The sequence below is a fragment of the Dermacentor variabilis genome, chromosome 2 (assembly GCF_050947875.1).
Source record: "Dermacentor variabilis isolate Ectoservices chromosome 2, ASM5094787v1, whole genome shotgun sequence".
Lineage (NCBI taxonomy): Eukaryota > Metazoa > Arthropoda > Arachnida > Ixodida > Ixodidae > Dermacentor > Dermacentor variabilis.
The window spans coordinates 270,741,277-270,763,808 of record NC_134569.1 but is presented as its reverse complement, the minus strand read 5'-3'; the positions used below and the strand labels follow the sequence as shown (position 1 = coordinate 270,763,808).

The 22,532-nt window shown below is 42.2% G+C and overlaps 1 protein-coding gene across 6 annotated transcripts in view; it reads left to right on the top strand.

Moving 5' to 3' along the window:
* Positions 1-18,062, top strand: part of LOC142573299 (tRNA-queuosine alpha-mannosyltransferase) — a 308,316-nt gene extending 290,254 nt beyond the window's left edge. For 3 of the 6 annotated variants that reach the window (XM_075682952.1, XM_075682953.1, XM_075682950.1), the window contains one exon: positions 17,854-18,062. In XM_075682952.1, the coding sequence (XP_075539067.1) occupies positions 17,854-18,007 (154 nt within the window). In that variant the 3' untranslated portion in view covers positions 18,008-18,062. Of the gene's footprint in view, positions 1-17,833 lie in introns of all 6 variants that reach the window. The other 3 variants (XM_075682956.1, XM_075682951.1, XM_075682949.1) reach the window with 1 other exon arrangement.
* The last annotated feature ends 4,470 nt before the right edge of the window (positions 18,063-22,532 follow it).

Genomic DNA, 22,532 nt, shown 5'->3' with positions numbered 1-22,532 from the left:
GCTGCGGGTCTTCGCAAGATGTCGCGGCGGTATTGGTCAATCGGTCGAAAGCATGAGCGACGCGGCGGCCCTTCGCTTGTTCGAAGCGCCGGCACTCCTTTATAATTGCATCCACAGTGGCACAATCCTTGCACATCAGTAGATTGAAGGCATCGTATGCAATACCTTTCCATATGTGACCAATCTTGTCTGCCTCGGTCATGTTATCAGCCTTGCGACAGAGGGTCAGCACATCCTGTATGTAGACGACATAGGATTCTGTGGACGTTTGAGCGCGACATGCAAGTTCTTTTTTTGCCGCCAGCTGACGACCGACAGGTCTGCCAAACAGGTCTCGCATTTTTTCTTTGCAGACATCCCAGCTCGTTAGGTCAGCTTCGTGTGTGTCGTACCATTGCCTCGCAGTTCCTCTTAGGTAAAATATCACGTTTGCTAACATCATTGTTGGATCCCACCTGTTGTTGCTGCACACTCGTTCGTACATCGTAAGCCAGTCCTCGACGTCGGCGTTGTCCGTGCCACAATATGTCCCTGGGTCCCGCGGATGAGTGAGGATGACCGTTGGCACGGGCTGCTGAGGCGTCGCTTGTATCGCTTCATTTGCCATTGTGGCGGCAGGTAGATGACGTCCGCTGCGAAGTTCCGTGATTGTACCCCGCACCTTCCACCAAAGTGTTGCAGGAAGAAAGCAGGCCCACGAGTGTATAATGTATATTTACAATTGGCGCATATGGCGTTCAGGCAACTGCCAGACTTCGTCTTCGTCTAGTCCAATTCAACTTCTTCGTTCCCTTCACCGTAACAAGATTTTTAGTGATTTAGGAATGGGCTTGTGCTGTCATTTATTTTTATTGCTCACCTTATAACGGGCACCTTTAACTACATCCCAACTGTACATTACATTGTCAACGGACAATTTATTGTACACTACAGGTTTTATCGCTCAATTTAATCCAAGCGCCAGTAAATTTAATCCGAGCACCAGTCAATTTAATCCAAGCGCCAGTCAATTTAATCCAGGTGCCAGTGATTTTAATCCGAGCGCCACTCAATTTAATCCAAGCACCACCCAATTTAATCCAAACGCCAGCCGAAACAATCAAAACTCCAGTGAATTTAATCCAGGCATAAAGGAATTCAAGAATCTTTGAATTTCAAGACTTCTGAAAATTTGCAAACATATGAGTTAATACCTTGAAAATGAAAGAGCGGGGTAAGAGAACAGTAGCTATCCTGCCCCGTGACTAACAACTTTTGAAAGTTTTATTTTCAACTTCATTAGGAGAGCGACATAGCAGATGACAATTCTCGAAATAGATTGAGAAATAACGTCAGCATGAATACGTTGAGCTAATGATACACATGCGATTTGGTCGTGGCTATCAAATGAAACAATAACGAGTGATTCGGTGATAATCACTAGGCCCTTGCCGGGAGGCTTCTGTCCCTAGCAAATACGATTCACTATTCTACTGCGATATCCGAAGCCTCTAATCGAACACCTTGTCATCGATATCACTGAGACACTCATGAATAACATTTATCTGCATAATACACCTAACTGATATGGTCGAGTCACTACTGAGCACAAGTGAAATATAATGCGCAGTTCAGGGTTCTCAGTGTTTTGCACAACGGAACTTCATATATATCCAATGAAATGCGGTGAAACGAGTGACTCACTATGCCTACCGTAAACTCGTATGCTTAAGTCACTGGTGAATACTATTCACCTATTTTACTATCACTGAGGCAGCTCTCACTCGTTGATGCCGTCAGTAGTATCAATCAAGCTGTAGCAAGATGAGCACTTTTGTGTTACCACTGTTAAGTGATACCGCCGAGTTTTTAGTGATCACTAGTGATGCGCTCACTGCGATGTTCTCCAGTTTTCATGGAGAATAGCGTCATAGATATAAAATAAAATGTCATTCAGACGGCAATTCAATAACTATTATTTATTAACTATAGGCTATATATGCTACGCTAATCACTAGTGATGGAGAATAACTTTGTGTAATGTGATAGTCACAGTGATCATTCATGCACGGCGTAAATGGTATAAAAGTGTCAATAAATGAGAGTTTTAATCAGTCAACATTGTTAATTGACATCACAGAGCCATTAATGATCACTAGCGATAAGCTCTGTTCGGCGTTCTTGTATTTTTATGTAGCATAGCATTGCGCATGTGAAGTGATACGTAATTCGAACGCTGATTCAAGATTAATAACCTGGAGCTGTTAAGAATCAGTCACTAGTAATCACGAATAACTTTGTTTGGTATGAGAGTAGCAGCCACCATTCATTCATTTTGCTACAGGTATGAATGTGTTTCCTTATTTACTTCCACTGAGATGGCTGATCTGATCGAATTACCGGTGGTGAGTAGAGACAATGAATGTTCAGTTTAATGTTCTCGACAACTCACAAAGCACAGCTTCATGGACATAATATGAATGGTTGCTCAAAAGGTGATTAAGTTATGGAAATAATGAACTGAGAAGTTTGAGCTAATAGTAAATATCAGTAATTTTTTACCGTTATAGCTTTTACTTGTACGCGCTGCAATTCAGTAAGGTTTCCATAAACCAGCAATAATTCAAAAATATAAAGAGCATCAGGGAGTGACTACGTGCACAATTGGTAGCTGCCGCTGCCATACCAAAGTGACTCGGTATCATTGCAAATCAGGCGACCAAACTCAGCATACACAACTTTTTGTCAGAACACAGCTAGAATATGCCGGCTTCATCTGGAACCCGCATCAAGCTTATCTGCCGATAAACTGGAATCACTTCAAAATAAGGCTTCTAGGTTTATCACAAGGAAATACGCTCGCTACTCCAGCATCACAGATATTAAATCATCTCTAAATTTAAGCTCACTTGAAAAGCGAAGACTTGTCACCCTGCTATGTCACTTTCACAAGCTATATCACAATCCTTCACCGGTCACAGAATCTCGTATCAAACCAGCACATCGCATTTTCCCCCGATTAGACCACTGCCTCAAAGTGCAACCCAAGATATCTCACACCATACTTATGCGTCATTCGCCATCGTTCCTTGCCATTTATCATTGGAATAAACTAACTTCAGAAATAGTTTCCGAAAATAATTACGACGCATTTGTGAACAAACTGAAGTGCTTACTCTGTGCTGGTCCTTAATAGATTATTAGCAGAAGTGTATTCTTTTTTACATTGTCTTGAGCATTGTGGTCCACGTGTGTGCGTGTTCTCAAACACTTATCCAGATATGTTCCCTGTTTTCCTGAGCGCATGTTTGTTTATGTCTTTCTCATATTTCACTGCGTTATTCATTATGATAATTCTATTGGGTTTTTTAACCCCCTATGTAATGCCTTAAATGGCCCGTACGGTATGTGAATAAAAAAAGATGAGTGACAAATGCTTTGCGCCCCCTAGTTACTAAACTTGAATTGCCATTTGACTCAATTTTAATTTGATACTCGTGACTTTATGCTGGAACAAGTACGAAAACAAGGAACTGAGCTTGTCACTACTGATCACTAATCACGCTTCACTATCAGGTAGCAATGGTAGCAGAACTAATGCTTACTGATAGTAAATGATCATAATTAGATAATTGTTTAAAAAAGCTTTTACTTGACATGCATGACGCTATGCTATATAAAAGTACAAAACCGAACAGAGCTTATCGCTAGTGATCGTTAATGGCTCTAAGATGTCAGTTAGCAATGTTGACTGATTAAACTCTCATTTGTTGATACTTTCATTTATGCCATTGACGCCGTGCATGAACGATCGCTGTGACCATCACATTACACAAAGTTATTCTTCATCACTAGTGATTAGCGTAGTATCTCCGATAGATAATAAATAATAGTTATTGAATTGCCGTCTGAATGACATTTCATTTTATATCTATGATGCTATTCTGCATGAAAACTGGAGAACATCGCAGTGAGCGCATCACTAGTGATCACTAAACACTCGGCGGTATCAGTTAACAGTGGTAACACAAAGTGCTCATCTCGCTACAGCTTGATTGATACTACTGACGGCATCAACGAGTGAGAGCTGCCTCAGTGATAGTAAAATAGGTGAATAGTATTCACCAGTGACTTAAGCATACGAGTTTATGGTAGGCATAGCGAGTCACTAGTTTCATCGCATTTCATTGGATATATATAAAGTTCTGTTGTGCAAAACACTGAGAACCCTGAACTGCGCATTATATTTCACTTGTGCTCAGTAGTGACTCGACCATGTCAGTTAGGTGTATTATGCAAATAAATGTTATTCATGAGTGTCTTAGTGGTATCGATGACAAGGTGTTCGATTAGAGGCTTCGGATATCGCAGTAGAATAGTGAATCGTATTTGCTAGGAACAGAAGCCTTCCGGCAAGGGCCTAGTGATTATCACCGAATCACTCGTTATTGTTTCATTTGATAGCCACGACCAAATCGCATGTGTATCATTAGCTCAACGTACTCATGCTGACGTTACCTCTCAATCTATTTCGAGAATTGTCATGTGCTATGTAGCTCTCATAATGAAGTAGAAAATAAAACTTTCAAATGTTGTCGTTAGTCACGTGGCAGGATAGCTACTGGTCTCTTACTTCGCTCTTTCATTTTCAAGGTATTAACTCATATGTTCGCAAATTTTCAGAAGTCTTGGAAATTCAAAGATTCTTGAATTCCGTCATGCCTGGATTAAATTCACTGGCGTTTGGATTATTTCGGCAGTCGTTTGGATTAAATTGGGTGGTGCTTGGATTAAATTGAGTGGCGCTCGGATGAAAATCACTGGCACTTGGATTAAATTGACTTGCGCTTGGATTAACTTAACTGGCGCTCGGAATAAATTGACTGGCGCTTGGATTAAATTGAGCGGGAAAACCTGTAGTTAACCTTGGCTCCATTAGCCTTTTCTTGCACGGCACCCTTCCACAGGTGCTTTCGTGTTTCTCGTGTTCTGGTGGAAAAGTCTTCAGAGATTGATATTTCGGAACCCTTTAGCTTGTGCGCGGATTTCAATGCTGATGCCTTTTCTCGGTAGTCTATAAAAATTTCAGTATCAGAGGGTGCTTCTTATCTTTAAATTTGCGACCAATTCTATGACACCTCTCAACGTCAGCGACAGTTAATCCTAATTTGGCCTGAAAGACCTCAGTGACTACCTTACTTTCAAGCTCAGCTGCTGTCTCTTCGTCAGCATCAGTTAGCCCGTATATAATTAAATTGTTTCTGCGACTCCTATTTTCTAAGTCATCGACTTTTTAAATGAGAGCAGATTTCATTTGATTTCATTTCCTTAAAGACTCCGTAGTAGGGGTATTACATAAGGGGTGGGAATACAACATATGCAAACAAGTGTCATAATGCATTCAATTCTGTAGATAAAAAGTTGTTACATCTTGACCAAATTGTGAAGAGCAGGTGATGGCAGCGATTTGATGAGGAAGGCCATTCCAGTCTTTAGATGTTCGGTAGAAAAATGAGGCTGAAAATGTATTTGTGCGTGATTGTGGTTGTGCTACCTGCTGGGGATGGCGTCGTGACCGACACGGTGGAGAAACAATGTATGGTGGTCGATTAAGCGTCGAATAGTAGAACCTGTGGAAGAGGGAAAGGGTGGCAATGCGGCGACGAAGGGATAGAAGCGACAAGGAAGATTCTTTTTTTAAATATGATTTGCTGACGTTGTAAGAGTATGTGGAATGAATATACCTGGTGGCGCGGTTTTGAACTGCCTCGGGGGCACTGGCGAGATATGCTTGATGCGGACCCCAGATGGCAGATGCGTATTCAAGTTTCGTTCTTACCAATGATCTATAGGCTAACAGTTTTATATGCAATAGAGCGAGGCGAAGGTGACATCTTAAAAATCCTAATGTTTTGTTAGCCGATGAAATAACATTAGTAATATGCGCATTCCAGGTTAGATCATTAGTCAAGGTGATACCTAGGTATTTGTAGGATTCCACTGATTCCACAGTGACGTCACCAATCCGATAAGAAAAGTGAAGATCATGACGACGGGTAAATGAGACAAGTTTGCATTTATTAGAGTTGAGTGTCATCAGCCAAACATCACACCATTCATGTACGCGGTTAAGGTCAGATTGAAGAGTTATTTGGCCAGTGATGGTATTGACTGCGCGGTAAATAACGCAGTCATCAGCAAACATACGGATATGGCAGGACACATGCAAGGGTAAGTCGTTAATGAAAATTAAGAAGGGGGCTAAGGACGGACCCCTGTGGTACGCCTGATGTGACGAGTGTAATGTTTGAATCGTGGTTATTAAGTGAGACATACTGTGAGCGGTTAGTTAAAAATTGCTCAAGCCATTTTAGTATATGAGGATGCAAATTCAAACGAGAAAGTTTTAGTAATAGGCGTTGATGAGCTATTTTGTCAAACGCTTTCGCGTAATCCAAAAATATGGCCTCTGTTTGTATGTTACGGTCAAGATTAGCATGAACGTCATGAAAAAATAGTGCGAGCTGGGTCTCGCAAGAACGCCCCCTGCGGAACCCGTGCTGTGAAGGATGAAAGAAGTTGTTAGCGTCTAGAAAGTTCATAATATGAGAGTAGATTAAATGCTCCATGATCTTGCAGGGAACACTTGTCAATGAGATGGGGCGATAATTTAGGGGAGAATTTTTGTTGCCTGATTTGTAGACTGGAGTAACCTTCCCCATCTTCCACTCGTCTGGCATGGTGCCTGTGAAAAGTGACTGTGAAAATAATAAATAGAGAAACTCTGCAGAAATGTGTTTCGTGTTTTTTAGTAGTTTAGAGTTAATGTCATCGATGCCAGATGATGAAGACAACTTATTATTTTCTATCACAGATAAGAGCCTGCGTACTTTGAATGTGATGGTTCACATGTTGCATTGTATATTTGTGGTTGGCGGGGGAGGAAGTGTGTCCATTTAATTAGTGAAGACTGAAGAAAATGCGTTGTTGAACATATTGGCGCAGGTTAAGTCTGTCACCGATTCACCCAGCTCGTTAGTAAGATTATTGATATGCGCTTCTGTGGGGTTTATCACCTGCCAGAATTTTCTTGGATTAGTAAGTAAAATTTTTGGCAGGTCATAGTGAAAAAGGCCTGCTTGTCATCGCGAATTCCGATTAAGTACGCAGCTTCAGCGGCGTAATATTTCTCCCACGTAACTGAGCTTGCCTTAACTTTAGCGTGACGATAAAGGCGCTTTTTTATTTTATAGTCGTTTTAAGGATCTCGTAAACCATGGTTTTTGTCAATTCGATCGAATGGTTATCCTGGGAATAAATTGGTTCTTTAGTTCACACAGTTTGTTTTTAAACAACAGCCAGTTATCATAAATCGAATGGCTGTTAAGTTCATCTGCAAAGGTAGAAAAGAATGCATTTAATTCAGTATTTATAGCCTCATAGTTACCTTTGTCATATAAGCAAGTTGTCTTCTCGTGCATGTCGCGGGGTGGGGGAGCGAAAGTGAAGGCAGCATGAATAATTTTGTGATCACTAATCTCACGAAGATATGTAAGGGATGTTAAGCTTTCAGGATAACTGGTTAGTATAAGATCTAAAATATTTATGGAGTGCCTGCCGTGATTTATCGCTCACGGCCAACGCCGCGGACACCGACACCGACGCCGACGACACCGGCTTTTCTGCGACACGAGCTCCTTAACGCTATCGCGTTAATATTGGCAGATGTCCCCGACACACGGTTTGGCTCCAGTACTAGCTACGTTAAATTGTAATTTAAACACACTTCTATAAAGTCGCTTGCTTCAGTTTGATTTGTTAGTAAAGCAGTGCCATTGTGCCAGTTAAGTTTGGGAAAATTAATGTCTCCAAAAAAGGAGAATAATAGTATTGGGATGCTTTGAAGTAATTTCATTTAATATGTTATTTAATAGATTAGAAAAGTCCGGTTGATGGTGAGGGGGTTGATAACGCCTAGCAGTACTGTTTGTGGGGAACATTGACATTTTAACCAGAGTGTTTCCAAGTGGCTGTCAATGTTAATTCGTGTGCACGGCAATTGTTGGTTCACAGCAATCAGAACACCTCCGCCACGTTCGTCTCTCATATCGCATCGATAAACAGATAACTGTTTATCAACTATCGCAACAGTGTCCTCCATTGTTTTCGCACGGTTGTTCAGTGCGTTCAAACCAGCCAGCTGTTTTTAAAAACCTTCTATGCGTTTGGTCAGTGCTGAAATGTTCTTCTCAATGTCGTTTTGAGAACTCTGCAAAGCTTCCACAAATGTGGTTAATTTCCCCGGGCCGATGAGTAATTCAGAAAGCATTTATTTTTCTGTAGGACCCGGATTTGCCTCTATATCAGCACCAACCAGCAAGTCACTTGGCATAGAAATGACATAACTGAAAACATTTAAAAAAGATAGCGGGCAGGGCAGCAGCACTAAGAAGCGATTATCGTTTCGATAGCATTTAGTAGGTAAGTACTGAATAACCTGCAGAACGAAACAGAAGGGATTCCTTAGCATGTTGCCACTGAGGCTGCTGCCATGCCCACTGGTGAAGGTCAGTGTGGTCTGGCCTTTTATAGCGGGGAAGCGGGTCATGTGGTCCGACATAAACGCAGTTCGCATAGACGCGGTGGTGATAATTGGCGGCGACGAATCTTCCACGAGGCAAATGTCACCGGCACGTGTCGATGACATCGGATAAGCCCCCAGGATTTCATTGTTGCGTGGTGCAGCAGGGAAACAGCTGCATGATGATGGCTCGGTTTGCAGCAGAACTGCCACAACCTGCAGTACGAAACAGAAGCGATTCCTTACCATGTCGCTGAGGCTGCTGCCATGCTCACTAATGAAGCTCGGTGTGGTCTGGCCTTTTATAGCGGGGAAGCGGGTCACGTAGTCCGACGTAAACGCAGTTCGCGTAGACGCGGTGATGATAGTTGGCGGCGACGATCTCCCTCTTATTCTTCAAGGTCGTGCTGGGAGTGCTCCTTGGAATCATTCACGCTGCGGGGACATCCGACTTCTCACCGCGTTTGACCCGATTTGTGATTTTGAGCTTTACGACGAAAGGCGAATTCAGCCGCTTCATCACGGCAACACTGCTGGAGAAGGCCCACAAGGCGCACAAACAATGAGCCAGAAAAACAGCGAGACAACTCGAACTGCCGCCATCTTGGACGACGAGGGCACAAGAGCCTCGGATTGGCTGTCTGAGCGAGTGCTGCAGGCGGGCCAGGATAATTTTTTGCAGGAGGGTGTCGACGGCTCGTCTGAGACAGCACGGTCACGGTAGGGAGAGCGATTGGATGGAGCCGCGTCGCTGGGTTTTCCCTGCCACCGCGAGGGAAAGCCAACTTCTGGGGGCACTTTACCGCCGCTCGATGTTCGATATATCGGGAGTCGTTGCTATTTTTGTTCGATGTAAGCGTAACTTTTGCTATGTATACTCATCGTAACTATACCGTGTCCAGAAATCATTCGATATATAGAATAATTCGATGTAAACGGGTTCGATATTGTTGGGTTCGACTGTACCTGTGCCACATGGGTGAGGTTAATGCCATTAAAAGTGTTGAGTTTAGCCTTAAGTTTCTTAAAAGCCATTATATTTTGGTTGCTGCTACACGTGCATACTTAATGACATTAAACATTGCGATGGTGATAGCTGCAGTGAAATGGTTAAGTTTGCTTGCCAGTCATAATACAATAAAAACAGTTATCTAGGGAGCAAATTTTAAGGAACGGCGTGAGAAACATTAATATAACATAGCTTTAAACATAAAACATATAACATATACCATAACATATAACAACATATAACATATAACATTAAACATAAAATATGCCTATAGGCATAATTTATGTAGTTTACTTCAGGAATGTCATTGTTGCACAGAGCCGTAAACTGCTTGAAGCCGAAGTTAGCTCGATGGCCAATCCGTGGCGTAGCCAAAGCATTAAAATTGGAAAAATGATGCTCACAGTTTCAAATCTTTCAAGCAGCCATCCTGAAGAATTTTACCATGTGCTGCAGTTTGTTGTGGCGTATGCGTTTCTTCGAGCCAAAGATCGTTGAGAAATTCGAAGGCTTCAGTATGAGGCCAACAAGGCAAGGAGTCCCAACCATGCAATCGAACAGCTTCTTTTGGCTAACGCGCTCATGATTAGTGCTGTAGCCGTATGTAGCGACAGGATCACCTGCTGATCTCTGCAAAAATGAAGAGCTCCTTTTGAAGAAAGCGAAGAACATATTAGTTGTTTTTATCTACAAGTTTGCTTAGTATCGTCAGAATGTGGTCACCACAGCCATGGCGGGGACATTAAAAACAAGAGTACGCAATAAACGGCCGAGTGAGTTGTAATAATTGTAAGAAAGCACTACATCGCGAAAAAAAGAGCTCTCTTTAAAAGAAAGGGAAGAATATATTAATTGCTCTTCACTAAGGATTCCTTTAGTCTTGTCAGAATGTGGAGAGATTGAGAAAGAGAGTACACATTTGATGGGCAAGTCAGTTACGAGAACACACTACGTCGCGAATGGCGTTAAGCTTTAATGCCACTAAGCATGTGCGTGTGGCATCCCGCAAATGGCATTAAAGTTTAAGGCATTAGCACGTTAATGTCATTTTCTGTGCCCGTGTGGCACAGGTATCAGTCTGGCTCCCCCTTCGTCATAAGGAGATTTTATTGTATAACTTCCTGTGCACAAAAACGTTTATCATCATCATCATCATTTATTTACCCTTAAAGGCCCTTGGCTTAGGGCATTACATAAGGGGGGGGGAGCAGTCGTTACATATACAATGGTCGGTAACAACAAAAAGCAACACAAAGTTCAGGATTCATGTTCAACATTAACATCATTAGAAGCATCAACACTAAGATAGACACAGCGGCTCAAGAACAACTTGGAAACCACACAAAACACGCATACGCATTCAAAAACACGGCAAAATAGCTCAGCTCTTGAAATGTGCTGTTAATAAGTGCCTGAATTTATTAGGTTCTATTTCAGTAACTATGGAATCGGGTAAGTCATTCCACAATGTAATGGAGCTAGGTAAAAAAGATTTATTAAATGAGTTTGTGGAGCCATGTATGCGCTGCAAACTTAAGGAGTTGAAAAGACGGCGTGAGGTGCGAAGCGGCGGGTGTAATACAGAATTTCTTAGCTGCGGGAAGGTATAGTATAATTTGTGAAATAGGCAAAGCTGTGAAATTTTACGCCGAAGTGCCAGGGGTTGAAGATAAAGGGATGCCTTGATAAGAGTTATACTGTGTCGTCTGTCATACTGCGATGTGATAAAACGGGCCGCGCGATTTTGGATGGCTTCAAGCTGATCGATTAGATAGTTCTGATGGGGATTCCAGATCGCCGAGGCATATTCGAGTTTCGAACGGATGAATGTTACGTAGGCGAGTTGACGGACAGAACGGGGTGAAAAAGCGAGGGATCGTCTGATAAACCCAAGCAACTTAGAAGCATCTGTACAAAGTTTTGCAATGTGCTCAGACCATGTTAGTTTGTTGTTCACGATGATTCCAAGATACCTGTATGATTCTGTTTCAGAGAGTGGTGTAGAATTTAATGAATACGGATAGCTGAGGTTATTTCGCTTTCTTGATACATGCATGAACTTACATTTGGAAATGTTCAGTTGCATAAGCCATGTCGCACACCAGGTTTCTATGAGATTTAAGTCGCGTTGAAGCAGAGCCTGATCATCGGGAGTAGATATGCGGCGGTAAAGGACACAATCGTCTGCGAAGAGGCGGATACAAGATGATATGGCATTAGGAAGATCATTTATAAATATCAGAAAAAGGAGTGGTCCCAGCACTGATCCCTGGGGGACACCAGAGATGACTGTAGTATTTTGCGATCTGTGGTTCCCTATTACTGTATATTGTGAGCGTTCGCGGAGAAAGCAGTCAATCCATGACAAGATTAAAGGGTCAACGTGGAGGCAGGACAGTTTTGCCATTAAACGCCGATGTGGAACGCGATCGAAGGCTTTGGAGAAGTCTAGGTAAATGACGTCAGTTTGAAAAGAAGAATCTAAGTTTAAGTGAAGGTCTGTGGTGAATTCGAAAAGCTGGGACTCGCATGAATGGCCTGATCTAAAACCGTGCTGTTTTTCATAGAAGAAAGAGTTATTGTCGAGGTGTGATGCGATCTGCGAATATAAAATGTGCTCCAGCAGCTTGCATGGAATAGATGTTAATGATAATGCATTTATGTTTTACACACTGCATAGTGAATATACCTTCAGGCCCATATACAGCCGTATACCGTCAATACTTTCCACTTCATTGTTCCATTAAATACTCATAACCACTTGCATAGCGCTCTTTGGCCACACCTTGCCCTTGTGCCATTAAACATCGCATATCATCATCAAAATCATAGGTTGTCAGCTTGTTATCATCATCATCAGCCTGGTTACGCCCACTGCAGGGCAAAGGCCTCTCCCATATCTCTCCAACTACCCCGGTCATGTACTAATTGTGGCCATGTTGTCCCTGCAAACTTCTTAATCTCATCCGTCCACCTAACTTTCTGCCGCCCCCTGCTACGCTTCCCTTCTCTTGGAATTCAGTCTGTAACCCTTAATGACCATCGGTTATCTTCTCTCCTCACTGCATGCCCTGCGCATTCCCATTTCTTTTTCTTGATTTCAAATAAGATGTCATTAACTCGCGTTTGTTCCCTCACCCAATCTGCTCTTTTCTTATCCCTTAATGTTACACCCATCATTCTTTTTCCATAGCTCGTTGCGTCGTCCTTAATTTAAGTAGAACGCTTTTCGTAAGCCTCAAGGTTTCTGGCCCGTAGGTGAGTACTAGTAAGACGCAGCTGTTATACACTTTTCTCTTGCGGGATAATGGCAACCTGCTGTTCATGATCTGGATGTGTGGTCACTACCTGCCCTATGCAGATGTATTCCCTTACCACTTCCAGTGCCTCGCTACGTATCGTAAACTACCGTTCTTTTACGAGACTGTTAAACATTGCTTTAGTTTTCTGCAGATTAATTTTTAGACCCACCCTTCTGCTTTGCCTGTCCAGGTCAGTGAGCATACGGTCCAGGGAGATACGATATCTCCAATGCTATTCACAGTGCGTTTGCAGGAGGTATTCAGAGACCTGGATAGGGAAGAATTGGGGATAAGAGTTAATGGAGAATATCTTAGTATTTACACCTAAAATAAGACTCGGACAGCATGAGAATACTGTTAGCAAGATTGACCAATTTAGCTTGTGAAAATGCCAGCGTTGCCCCCTGTTTGGCAGGACAAATGAGTTAGCTGATGGTGAAAAGGACGGAAAGAAGGGAGAAATAATTGAAGCATCTTTTATGACTGAGCAGTTTGGCCAAATGTGTCAGTGTACCTTCAGTAGTTTTAGATCAAGACACTGTCAAATTCTTACATTAAATTTTCACACAAAATGATAACTTGCACCATGTCTTTAAGGCATATGTTCCATGTATCATGCACACTTTCATATGTGGCTTCAGGCTCATTACTGTGCCATGACATACTTTTTAGTTGCATCTTTGTATATATGTTCTTTTATTATCTGTTAAATGTATAAGGGTGCTTTTCTTAGCTGCAGAAAATTTTTAAATATTGCCCGCGTCAGTCAGCACAATTCTATTCCTTGATCTAAATTACTTGGTGAGATGGCCATACCTGTTTAAAAATGAAATTGCTTAGTGTAATATTTAATGTAATTACACCAATTAACATTGTAATAATTACGTTACTGTACATACTTCAATCTGCAAATTGTAGCTGGTGAGTTCATGGGGCATGTCCACTTGGAACGAATTCTCAGCATTCTAGAAGTTTCGAGATACTATTTTTCAATGTGTCCCACGATATGTATTGTTTTTCCAGTCACTTTTGTGCTTCAGTGCATAAATCAGCATTTTAATACAAAAGTAAGTGGAACAACCGTGTTTTTTACCCTAACTTTGACGGCGCATATCTCGAAGCCGGTGCCATCCTCAGAATTTGTTATATATACCTTGGAAGCTCACTAGCTCAATTTGTAGATTGAAATATCTGCTGGGAGGTAATTAGCTAGAAAGATAATTAGTGAAATTATGTTAATTATTCAGCTAAGCATTTCAATTTCTTGTAGAAGTAATGGCCATCTCATTGAGTAATTTAGATTAATGGTTAGAATTGTACTATTTGCCACATGCAATTTTTAAAAATTCAGTGCGGCTAGAAAACCACCATATATATATATATATATATATATATATATATATATATATATATATATGTATATACACGCAGGAAAGAGACGACGAACTTTTTGGGAGACTTCTTTTACTTAACGTTTTCGGCTGGTGGACCAGCCTTCGTCAGAGTACAGTAACGCATGGACAACACATACACAGCTTTAAAGGCACCGTATCACGAGCAGAGGGCGCGCTATCTACACTGAATAGACCATACACTGCGCATCATAAATCATTATCATTGCGCATTATAAATGATTGTCCATGACACGCATTTTGGAATAGGCGACACACTGGACACTGGACGCCTGCCTCACAACGGGACAAATTCCTAGACCTATATATCAAAGCTGTTTCTCGCGACGTGCTCGACACCTACAAGACACGCGCCCCATTACAGAGAAATCTTTCCACTAGCGAATCCGATGCTCTTAGAAGCCTAAGCACGCGCGATGATATTGTTATTAAACCGGCAGACAAGGGTGGCTCGGTCGTGATAATGACAAAAGAAAATTACAACAAAGAAGTCGTAAGACAGTTATCTGACGGTACATTTTATAAAGAACTTCCCTGTGATCCTACCGACCAATTTCTTTCCATCATTAAGGAGACTATAAAAGCATTGGTGAAGAAGCAGAAGATCGACGATAAAACAGCACGCTCCTTGATCCCACTTAGTCCAATAGCTGGGCGCTTTTACCTGCTGCCCAAGATACACAAACCAGGTAATCCTGGCCGTCCCATTGTATCCGGCATCAGAACAGTCACAGAATACATCTCTCGTTACGTCGACAGTCTAATCAAATTTATTCCAGCCACATTTTCTTCTTTCATTAAGGATACTAATGCTTTTCTTAATGACATAATAGATCTAACCGTTCCCGAAGGCTCGCTTCTGGTAACGATGGATGTCACTTCCCTCTACACGAATATTCCCCATAGGGATGGCATTCAAGCTGTCTTGAAATCCTATGAACACCTCCAATGTAATAGCCCGATTGATAGCTCAACCCTCGAGGTTCTGCTTAAGTTAGTTCTCGAGTTTAACAACTTCGAATTTAATGATTCTCATTACGTACAAATTAGTGGGACATCGATGGGAACTAAAATAGGCCCCAACTATGCGAACGTTTTTATGGGAGTGCTTGAAGACGCGTTCCTTAATAGTGTACGACTAAAACCGATCTACTTTAAGCGCTACATCGACGATATATTTTGTATTTGGACGCATAGCGAACCGGAACTCCTAAACTTCATTGCGGAATTCAACCAGGCACACCCCGCTATCAAATTCACACATCATTACTCACCGTCATCTGTAGACTTCCTTGACGTGACGATTACCATTGCCGATGGACGCCTAATCACAAAACTCTACAAAAAGCCAACTGATAATCATCAATTTCTTCATTTTGAAAGCAGCCACGTGCGTCATTGTAAGACTGCGATTCCATATAGCCAGGCACAGCGCTTTAAGCGCATATGTTCCGAAGAAGGCGATTTTAATTCTTGTTGCCAGGAACTCAAAAAGAAACTTCTCAACCGTAAATATCCAGAGAAGATGATCGATGACGCGATACACCGAGCGGCAGGATATGACCGGATGGATTTTCTTAAAGGCAGGAACAAGCCCAGTGGCTCCCAGTCGACTAATTTGATACTCACACATTCCGCATCTAACCCTAAGGTCTCAGGCATACTCCGCAAACACTATAACATTCTTACCCAAAGCGACAGGTTAAAAGCCATTTTTCCTGAGCCACCTCGTGTCGTGTATAGACGTTCGAAAAACATAGGTGACATACTAACGTCTTCAAAAATCGCCACTTCTAACCCGACCGGTTGCAGCCGCTGCAATAAACCACGTTGCAAAGTCTGCGCTCATATAACGCCTACATTAACTGCCACCAGCACAGCCAGCCAATTCATGTTCACTATTAAAGGCAGTTTCAACTGTGATTCATATAACGTAGTGTACTTGCTCGAGTGCGGCACTTGCCACATGCAATACATAGGCCAGACTGAAACACCTTTCAGGATCCGCTTTAACAACCACAGGTCACATGCCAAATCCCAACCAAATCTACCACTCTCGAAACATGTTAACATGCCGGGCCACTCATTTAATAATCTCAAAGTAACAATACTCGAATCTGGATTCCGCACCAACCATGACCGCGAGCTTCGCGAATCTTACCTGATTCACAAATTTAACACTGTCTCGTCTGGAATAAATGAAAACAAAGGAAAACTAACCTGTCTAACTTTAGATTGAGCACAAATATACACTTCCCACACAGTGTACAGACATGATTTCAGCGCTTTTTTCTGTCTCTTATTTTACATGTGGCTTTTTTGACGTATGTCGCTGTGGCTCGAAGTTGTACGCTTAACATATTACTTTTTTAGATAATTCGAGGTTGCACTTAGAGATGCCATGTGCCAAACATCACGCCTTTGTATCTGCATGTGTAAGTCATTTTGTTTTCACTGCACATAACCATTGTAACCGCTGGCACTTACTTGAGAGTCATGTTTGTATGTATTGTATCGTGAACACATCTGCATTTCATTTTTTGTATATTCCAAAATGCGTGTCATGGACAATCATTTATAATGCGCAATGATAATGATTTATGATGCGCAGTGTATGGTCTAGTCAGTGTAGATAGCGCGCCCTCTGCTCGTGATACGGTGCCTTTAAAGCTGTGTATGTGTTGTCCATGCGTTACTGTACTCTGACGAAGGCTTGTCCATCAGCCGAAAACGTTAAGTAAAAGAAGTCTCCCAAAAAGTTCGTCGTCTCTTTCCTGTGTATGTTACGTCGGGTCCTGGGTGCTGAACTTTGAAGAAAACCCCTATATATATATATATATATATATATATATATATATATATATATATGTATATGTATATAGGGACGATAGCTCGTGTGTATTTACAACAGGAATAATGCCGAGGACGCCAGCCCAGCTTCGTTCACCGCTTCATCCAAACTCCCCTCATACATTTCATTATGTATGATAAGCATAAGTGAATAAATAAACACCTAGTGCACAAACTCCATGTTCATGTTGTGCCAGTGCCTCTGTGAACCACCTTAGCATTGCAACCATATAGACATTATATCACTGGTTTCAAGGCATGGTCCTGAGTTAATACTTGCACAAAGAAACAAGTGTACAACAGACTAGGCTCTAGCAATGGGTGCACCACATAAAAGGAGCAACAATTTTTCACCTGCACGGTGTGCAAGTGATTGCTGATGCGCTGCCTATTGTAAAGTGGAAGAAATTTCATCGAGGCTTTTATAAGATGTAAGTGATTATTGGGTGTCATAGCAACAAGGCAGCCGGAGTGCCGCAGAAGGCTCAGCATAAACCAGATGCTGTGCACATTGCTGGTTAGTATGTGACAGGTTGTTATGCAAAAAGCCTAATCAAAGTATAGTGGATGGTTGGTATACTTCAAATATTTCGTTGGTGGTTCATTGAATAATCAGCACATTTTGAGCATTATGGCAATTGCCCACTGATGAACTTGTGCCCTCTGTTTGGCATTCCCTGTCTTGGCCTTCCACATACAGATGGAGTTATTCTTGCGCAGCTGGATCGCAGCCGTTTTAGTTGGGAGTCACTGCGGCCATGCTATCGGGAAATGCTGCTGCTACCACCTGATGGGCCCAGTTGCTGACCATGCTGACCTTTGGCCATGTCATGTGACCTGTGTTGATTTGGGAAGAATGGTGCCACCGTGGTGACCTCGTCGTACAAAGAAACACAATCGTAAAACCCAATAAAGCACACTGTCAAAGATGTATTTGTCATGAATGAGAAGGAGAAGGACCGAGGGGTGTAATTTTTGTTAGCCACAATCACGTAAATGTGGCTGTAGGTAAGTCTAAGGCAGGCGGAAATGTGCCGTATTCAAAGTTCCAAAATTATAATTAAAAATTGCAACATCTTGCCAGCATTAGATGTTTGCCTCGTAACGTATTGTGCTGTTTTTCATACATTAATCTGACATTCTCATGAGATAGCAAAGGCCGATAATACATTTTATTCAATTAATGCAATTCCCACTCGTATTTATGAGAAAGTTACTTAAAAAATTGTTCGAAGTCAGTTCACACTTACTGTCCTTTGTTGCGAAAGGAGCTTTTACCGTTCAATGCTTCCCACTGCAAATTTCAGTGGGTGTGTGGCATCCATGTGTCTGGCGGTGGCTCTGGTAAAATCTTGCCATCACAGGGTGCAGGAAAGCTTCGATATTCAGGTTAGCCAGCAACCGGATGTCCCAGCTCTGTTGTCGCAAGTGCCTTCCTTAAAAAAAAATTGAAAGGAAAAAGGACAGTAGTTGTGCCTTAGTTGCATAAGGTTGCACACAACCTTAAAGACATGGGTTATAGGTATAAAATACCTTTGGTTTTCTCTGTACCAAGGATTTGGCCGGTATGTGTGTATCAAAACCGGCAGTGCTCTCCTCGTGCGGGAAGCGGCACGCAAGGCCACACATTACCTGTGCAGTGTAGGAAGTTCCCCTCAGTTGCAACAGGATTCACATAGGTTAAACAGGCCTATGTATAAACAACAGAGCTAGGGAACATGAATTTCTACTAAAAAACTTTCAGCACAGCCATCTATGCATTGTAATTCCTGCAAATGTGAGGCAAGGTTATTCAGTATCAGCACTCTTAGTAAGAGCAATGATGCAGCAGAGATCTGTGTCAATGATACATTGTGGTATTTGCGGGGCTGAATATAAATTCTTTCATTCTTTTCTAAATTATTACATGTCTCAAAATCATCCGATGTGGCATGGTGCAATGCACACAACTTTTTTTTTGCACAGGCTCTACATAGCTTTATATTACGCACTTTTTCTGAGAACAAAGTTAGTTGCAAGTGGCGTCCCGTCCTATTGTTGGTTTTAGGCATGAAATGCATTTAGCTCTCGTTGCCGGCGACCTTCATGGGCCCTTGAACCAAAAGCCAGAGCCGTTATCCGGGCACTCAAACGAGATTATCTGGGCAACCAGTAAAAACTTAAGAAAATGTCGTCTCTGGCCCCCAAACCTTTGTACAGGACCGCATTACATACACTTGTTAATACCCAAACAAGTTACAAAAAATATTGCTTGAGAGTTCTTCCTAATATTTGTTCACAATGTCACTGAAGCTGTAACTTCTAGGACGCTGTAGTTTTATTTGTAATTTACAATAGCGACTTTCAGAAGGCAGACACAGCGCACCATACACATCATTGTTATCTTTCGGCGCAAGAACGGTAGCCTGCCTGTGTTCTTTTGAATGTCAGTGGTCCTTGAGTTCTATGGGGCAGGTTTCGTGTTGCCTCAAGGCATGGCGTCGTGCAGTGTGGCATGACGCCACACAGCATGATGCTGGCGCTTCAGGTGCTTCTACCCGCCATGGTGGCGTGGCGGTTGTGGTGTTGCGGTGCTAAGCTCAAGGTCGCAGGACCAAATCTCGGCCACGGTGGCCGCATTTCGGTGGAGGCCAGATGCAGAAACACTCGTGTCCCGGACATTGGGAGCACGTGGAAGATCCCCATGGCGGTCAAAATTAAATCCGGAGTCCCCTACTATGGCGTGGCTCATAATCGAATTGTGGTTTTGGCACATAAAACCTCAGAATTCAATTCATTCCTCTTTTTATTTTATTTTTTATTTATTTAGTAATACTGCAGGCCAATACTTTGGCCCAAGCAGGAAGGGCATTACAGCAAGCAAAAAGAAAATACAGACAGGCGTAAATAATGTTGCATAAAATGAACCTAATGCATAAAAAGAAGCAGGGATCACACTTCGACATCACTAACATTCACAATGCTTTTCCAATGCAGCCATGAAATTGTCTGACTCAAGTACACCAAAGGGAAGTAAATTCCACTCGCTCACCGTTTTGGGGAAAAAACCGTACTTGTAAAAGTTTGTTCTAGCAAAAATTGGCACAAGCATATATACGTCACTCTGCCATGTTCTTCTCATAGTAGGCCGACAAACATATGCGGGTAACACCATAGTATTTTTTCCAGAAAGAGTATTATGGAGTAGTACAAGGCGATTAATTTTTCTGCATGTTTGTAGTGTCTCTATTCTGTTTTGTGACATTAATGAGGACGGGGAATCTTTCCTGGCATATTTTCCGCATCTAAATCTCACAGCTTTTCTCTGGACTCGCTCGAGTTCCATAATGTCCTTCTATGAAGTAGTAAAACGATGGACACTGACCAACAGAAGTGCTCAAAAATGAATCAATCTAATAGGCGTTTCGGCTTCGCTATGGAAGCCTTGTTCACAATGGGTTGACAGAAAGTTCACGAAATCCATGATGAATCCAGACTTCAGCAGCATATTCGAATTTATATCTCACTATTGCATTGTAGGCTAATATTTTAGTTCTTATAGGCGCGTGTTTAAGCTTCCTCTTTACGAACCACAGTTTCTTTAATGCTGCTGAGCAGATATCCGAGATATGTGTTGACCATGTGAGCTTATTGGTAAGAGTAACGCCAAGATATTTATATTTTTCGACTTCGGTGACAGCTTGGTTTTCCAGCTGGTAATGAAATTTGCTGGAAGATTTTTTCTTGTTAGGAGTAAAAGTACGGTTCTTTCTGCATTGAGCTGCATTCCCCAATTCGAACACCAGTCAGAGATTGCTACAAGGCATCTCTGCAACACATCGTGATCATCATGGGGCACAATTTCCTTGAAGATAACAGCGAATAACCAAATGGACACATTAGCAGGAATAACATCAATCAAATCGTTGACATAAATTAAATACAACAGAGGCCCTAACAAAGTGTCTACCAAGTTGGCATTTCCTGAGTTTTCCAGGTTTTCCCTGAGTGCCTTTACAAAGTTCCCTGAGTGATACAGAACTTTGTTTTACATCAAGACAGGCTGACACCATGCCGCCCGATGCTGTCACTCTCTAGTAAACATGCCAAAAATAAAATAAAAACTGAATACGCTTTAAATAGTCAGGAGCAGCATTTATTTTATTCAAAATAAATCAGAAGGGAGGGGTTAGTGAAATGCACAGCGAATAATATATATATATATATATATATATATATATATATATATATATATATATATATATATATATGAAAAAAATGGTAAGATCATTACAAATCGAGTCGAATATTCTGAAATACGAATAAAAAGGTGATGGATACAGAATCAAATGTTTTCGAATATGTGATATTTTTATCACTTGATAGCAAGCTAATTGGTATGAGGCCCGAACTTTGTCACCAGTGAGATGCTCTCTCAACAGCTGGTGTGTCAACCTCAACTGTCCTGACATGCTCTCAGCCCGCGCACAACGCCTCAGTGTTGCGTTTCACAGCTTTAATGTTTATTTTGGTTTGGATGAGGGACACCTGCATCACGGCGTCAGCCAACATTTCGTTTGTTCAACTCAAGTTCCTTGAACGAAGCGGCGGCACGCCTCCTTTCGCGTTCATTCCTCAATGCGTAGGTTTTTTCTGTTCTCGTCCTTCCACTGCGCGTTCGCCCCACGGACCATTTGAAGCATCCTATTCGTACAGTCAACGCCCAATTTTTTGGGCTCCCTAGGGACCACGAAAACGTCCGTAAAATCGTGCAGTTCGAAAAAATTAATGCATGTTTTTTACTGCCGTTAAGAGGTCAAATCGCCACAGGCACATCCGGAAAGGCCTACCAGTACACTTATTAGGCATATCGGTGCTCGTACTGTGACAGGAGATGGCGGGTGTACGCGTGTATAATTAAGGAATAGATACCCTGTTCCGTGACAACTGCCCCTTCCCATGCTTGTTGCTTCACTGCAAGAGTTTTGCGTATGTTTCACCGCGTAACATTTCCATATTGAGGCGAAGCTGACTTTCGGGAACCAGCATTGTGTAACGCTCCGTGCTTTCCGAGCTTTGAAGCCTACCGCGAGGACCACAAAGATAGAGATGGGGCGAATTCTTTCAACGAAAATCACAGCGCCGAACGACAAGAGCAACTAGGCCTAGCGTTTACCGCGGCGGCGAGGTAATCAAAACGGTGGCAGTGGTACGTGTCTTTGATTAATGCGGTTTCGGAACTGCGGTCACAGCAAGAAGTCCCGAAAATGTGACGGTGAAAGGTCCTTGGTTCCCAAATTTCAGACATTCTTATACACTGACTCGATGTGGTATGTGGTGGAAGGCCGGCGCCGGGTGCACGCGCGTGGCAGCAGACGACCCTAGTGGAGTCCGCTGCTGCCACCCATGATGATGTCACA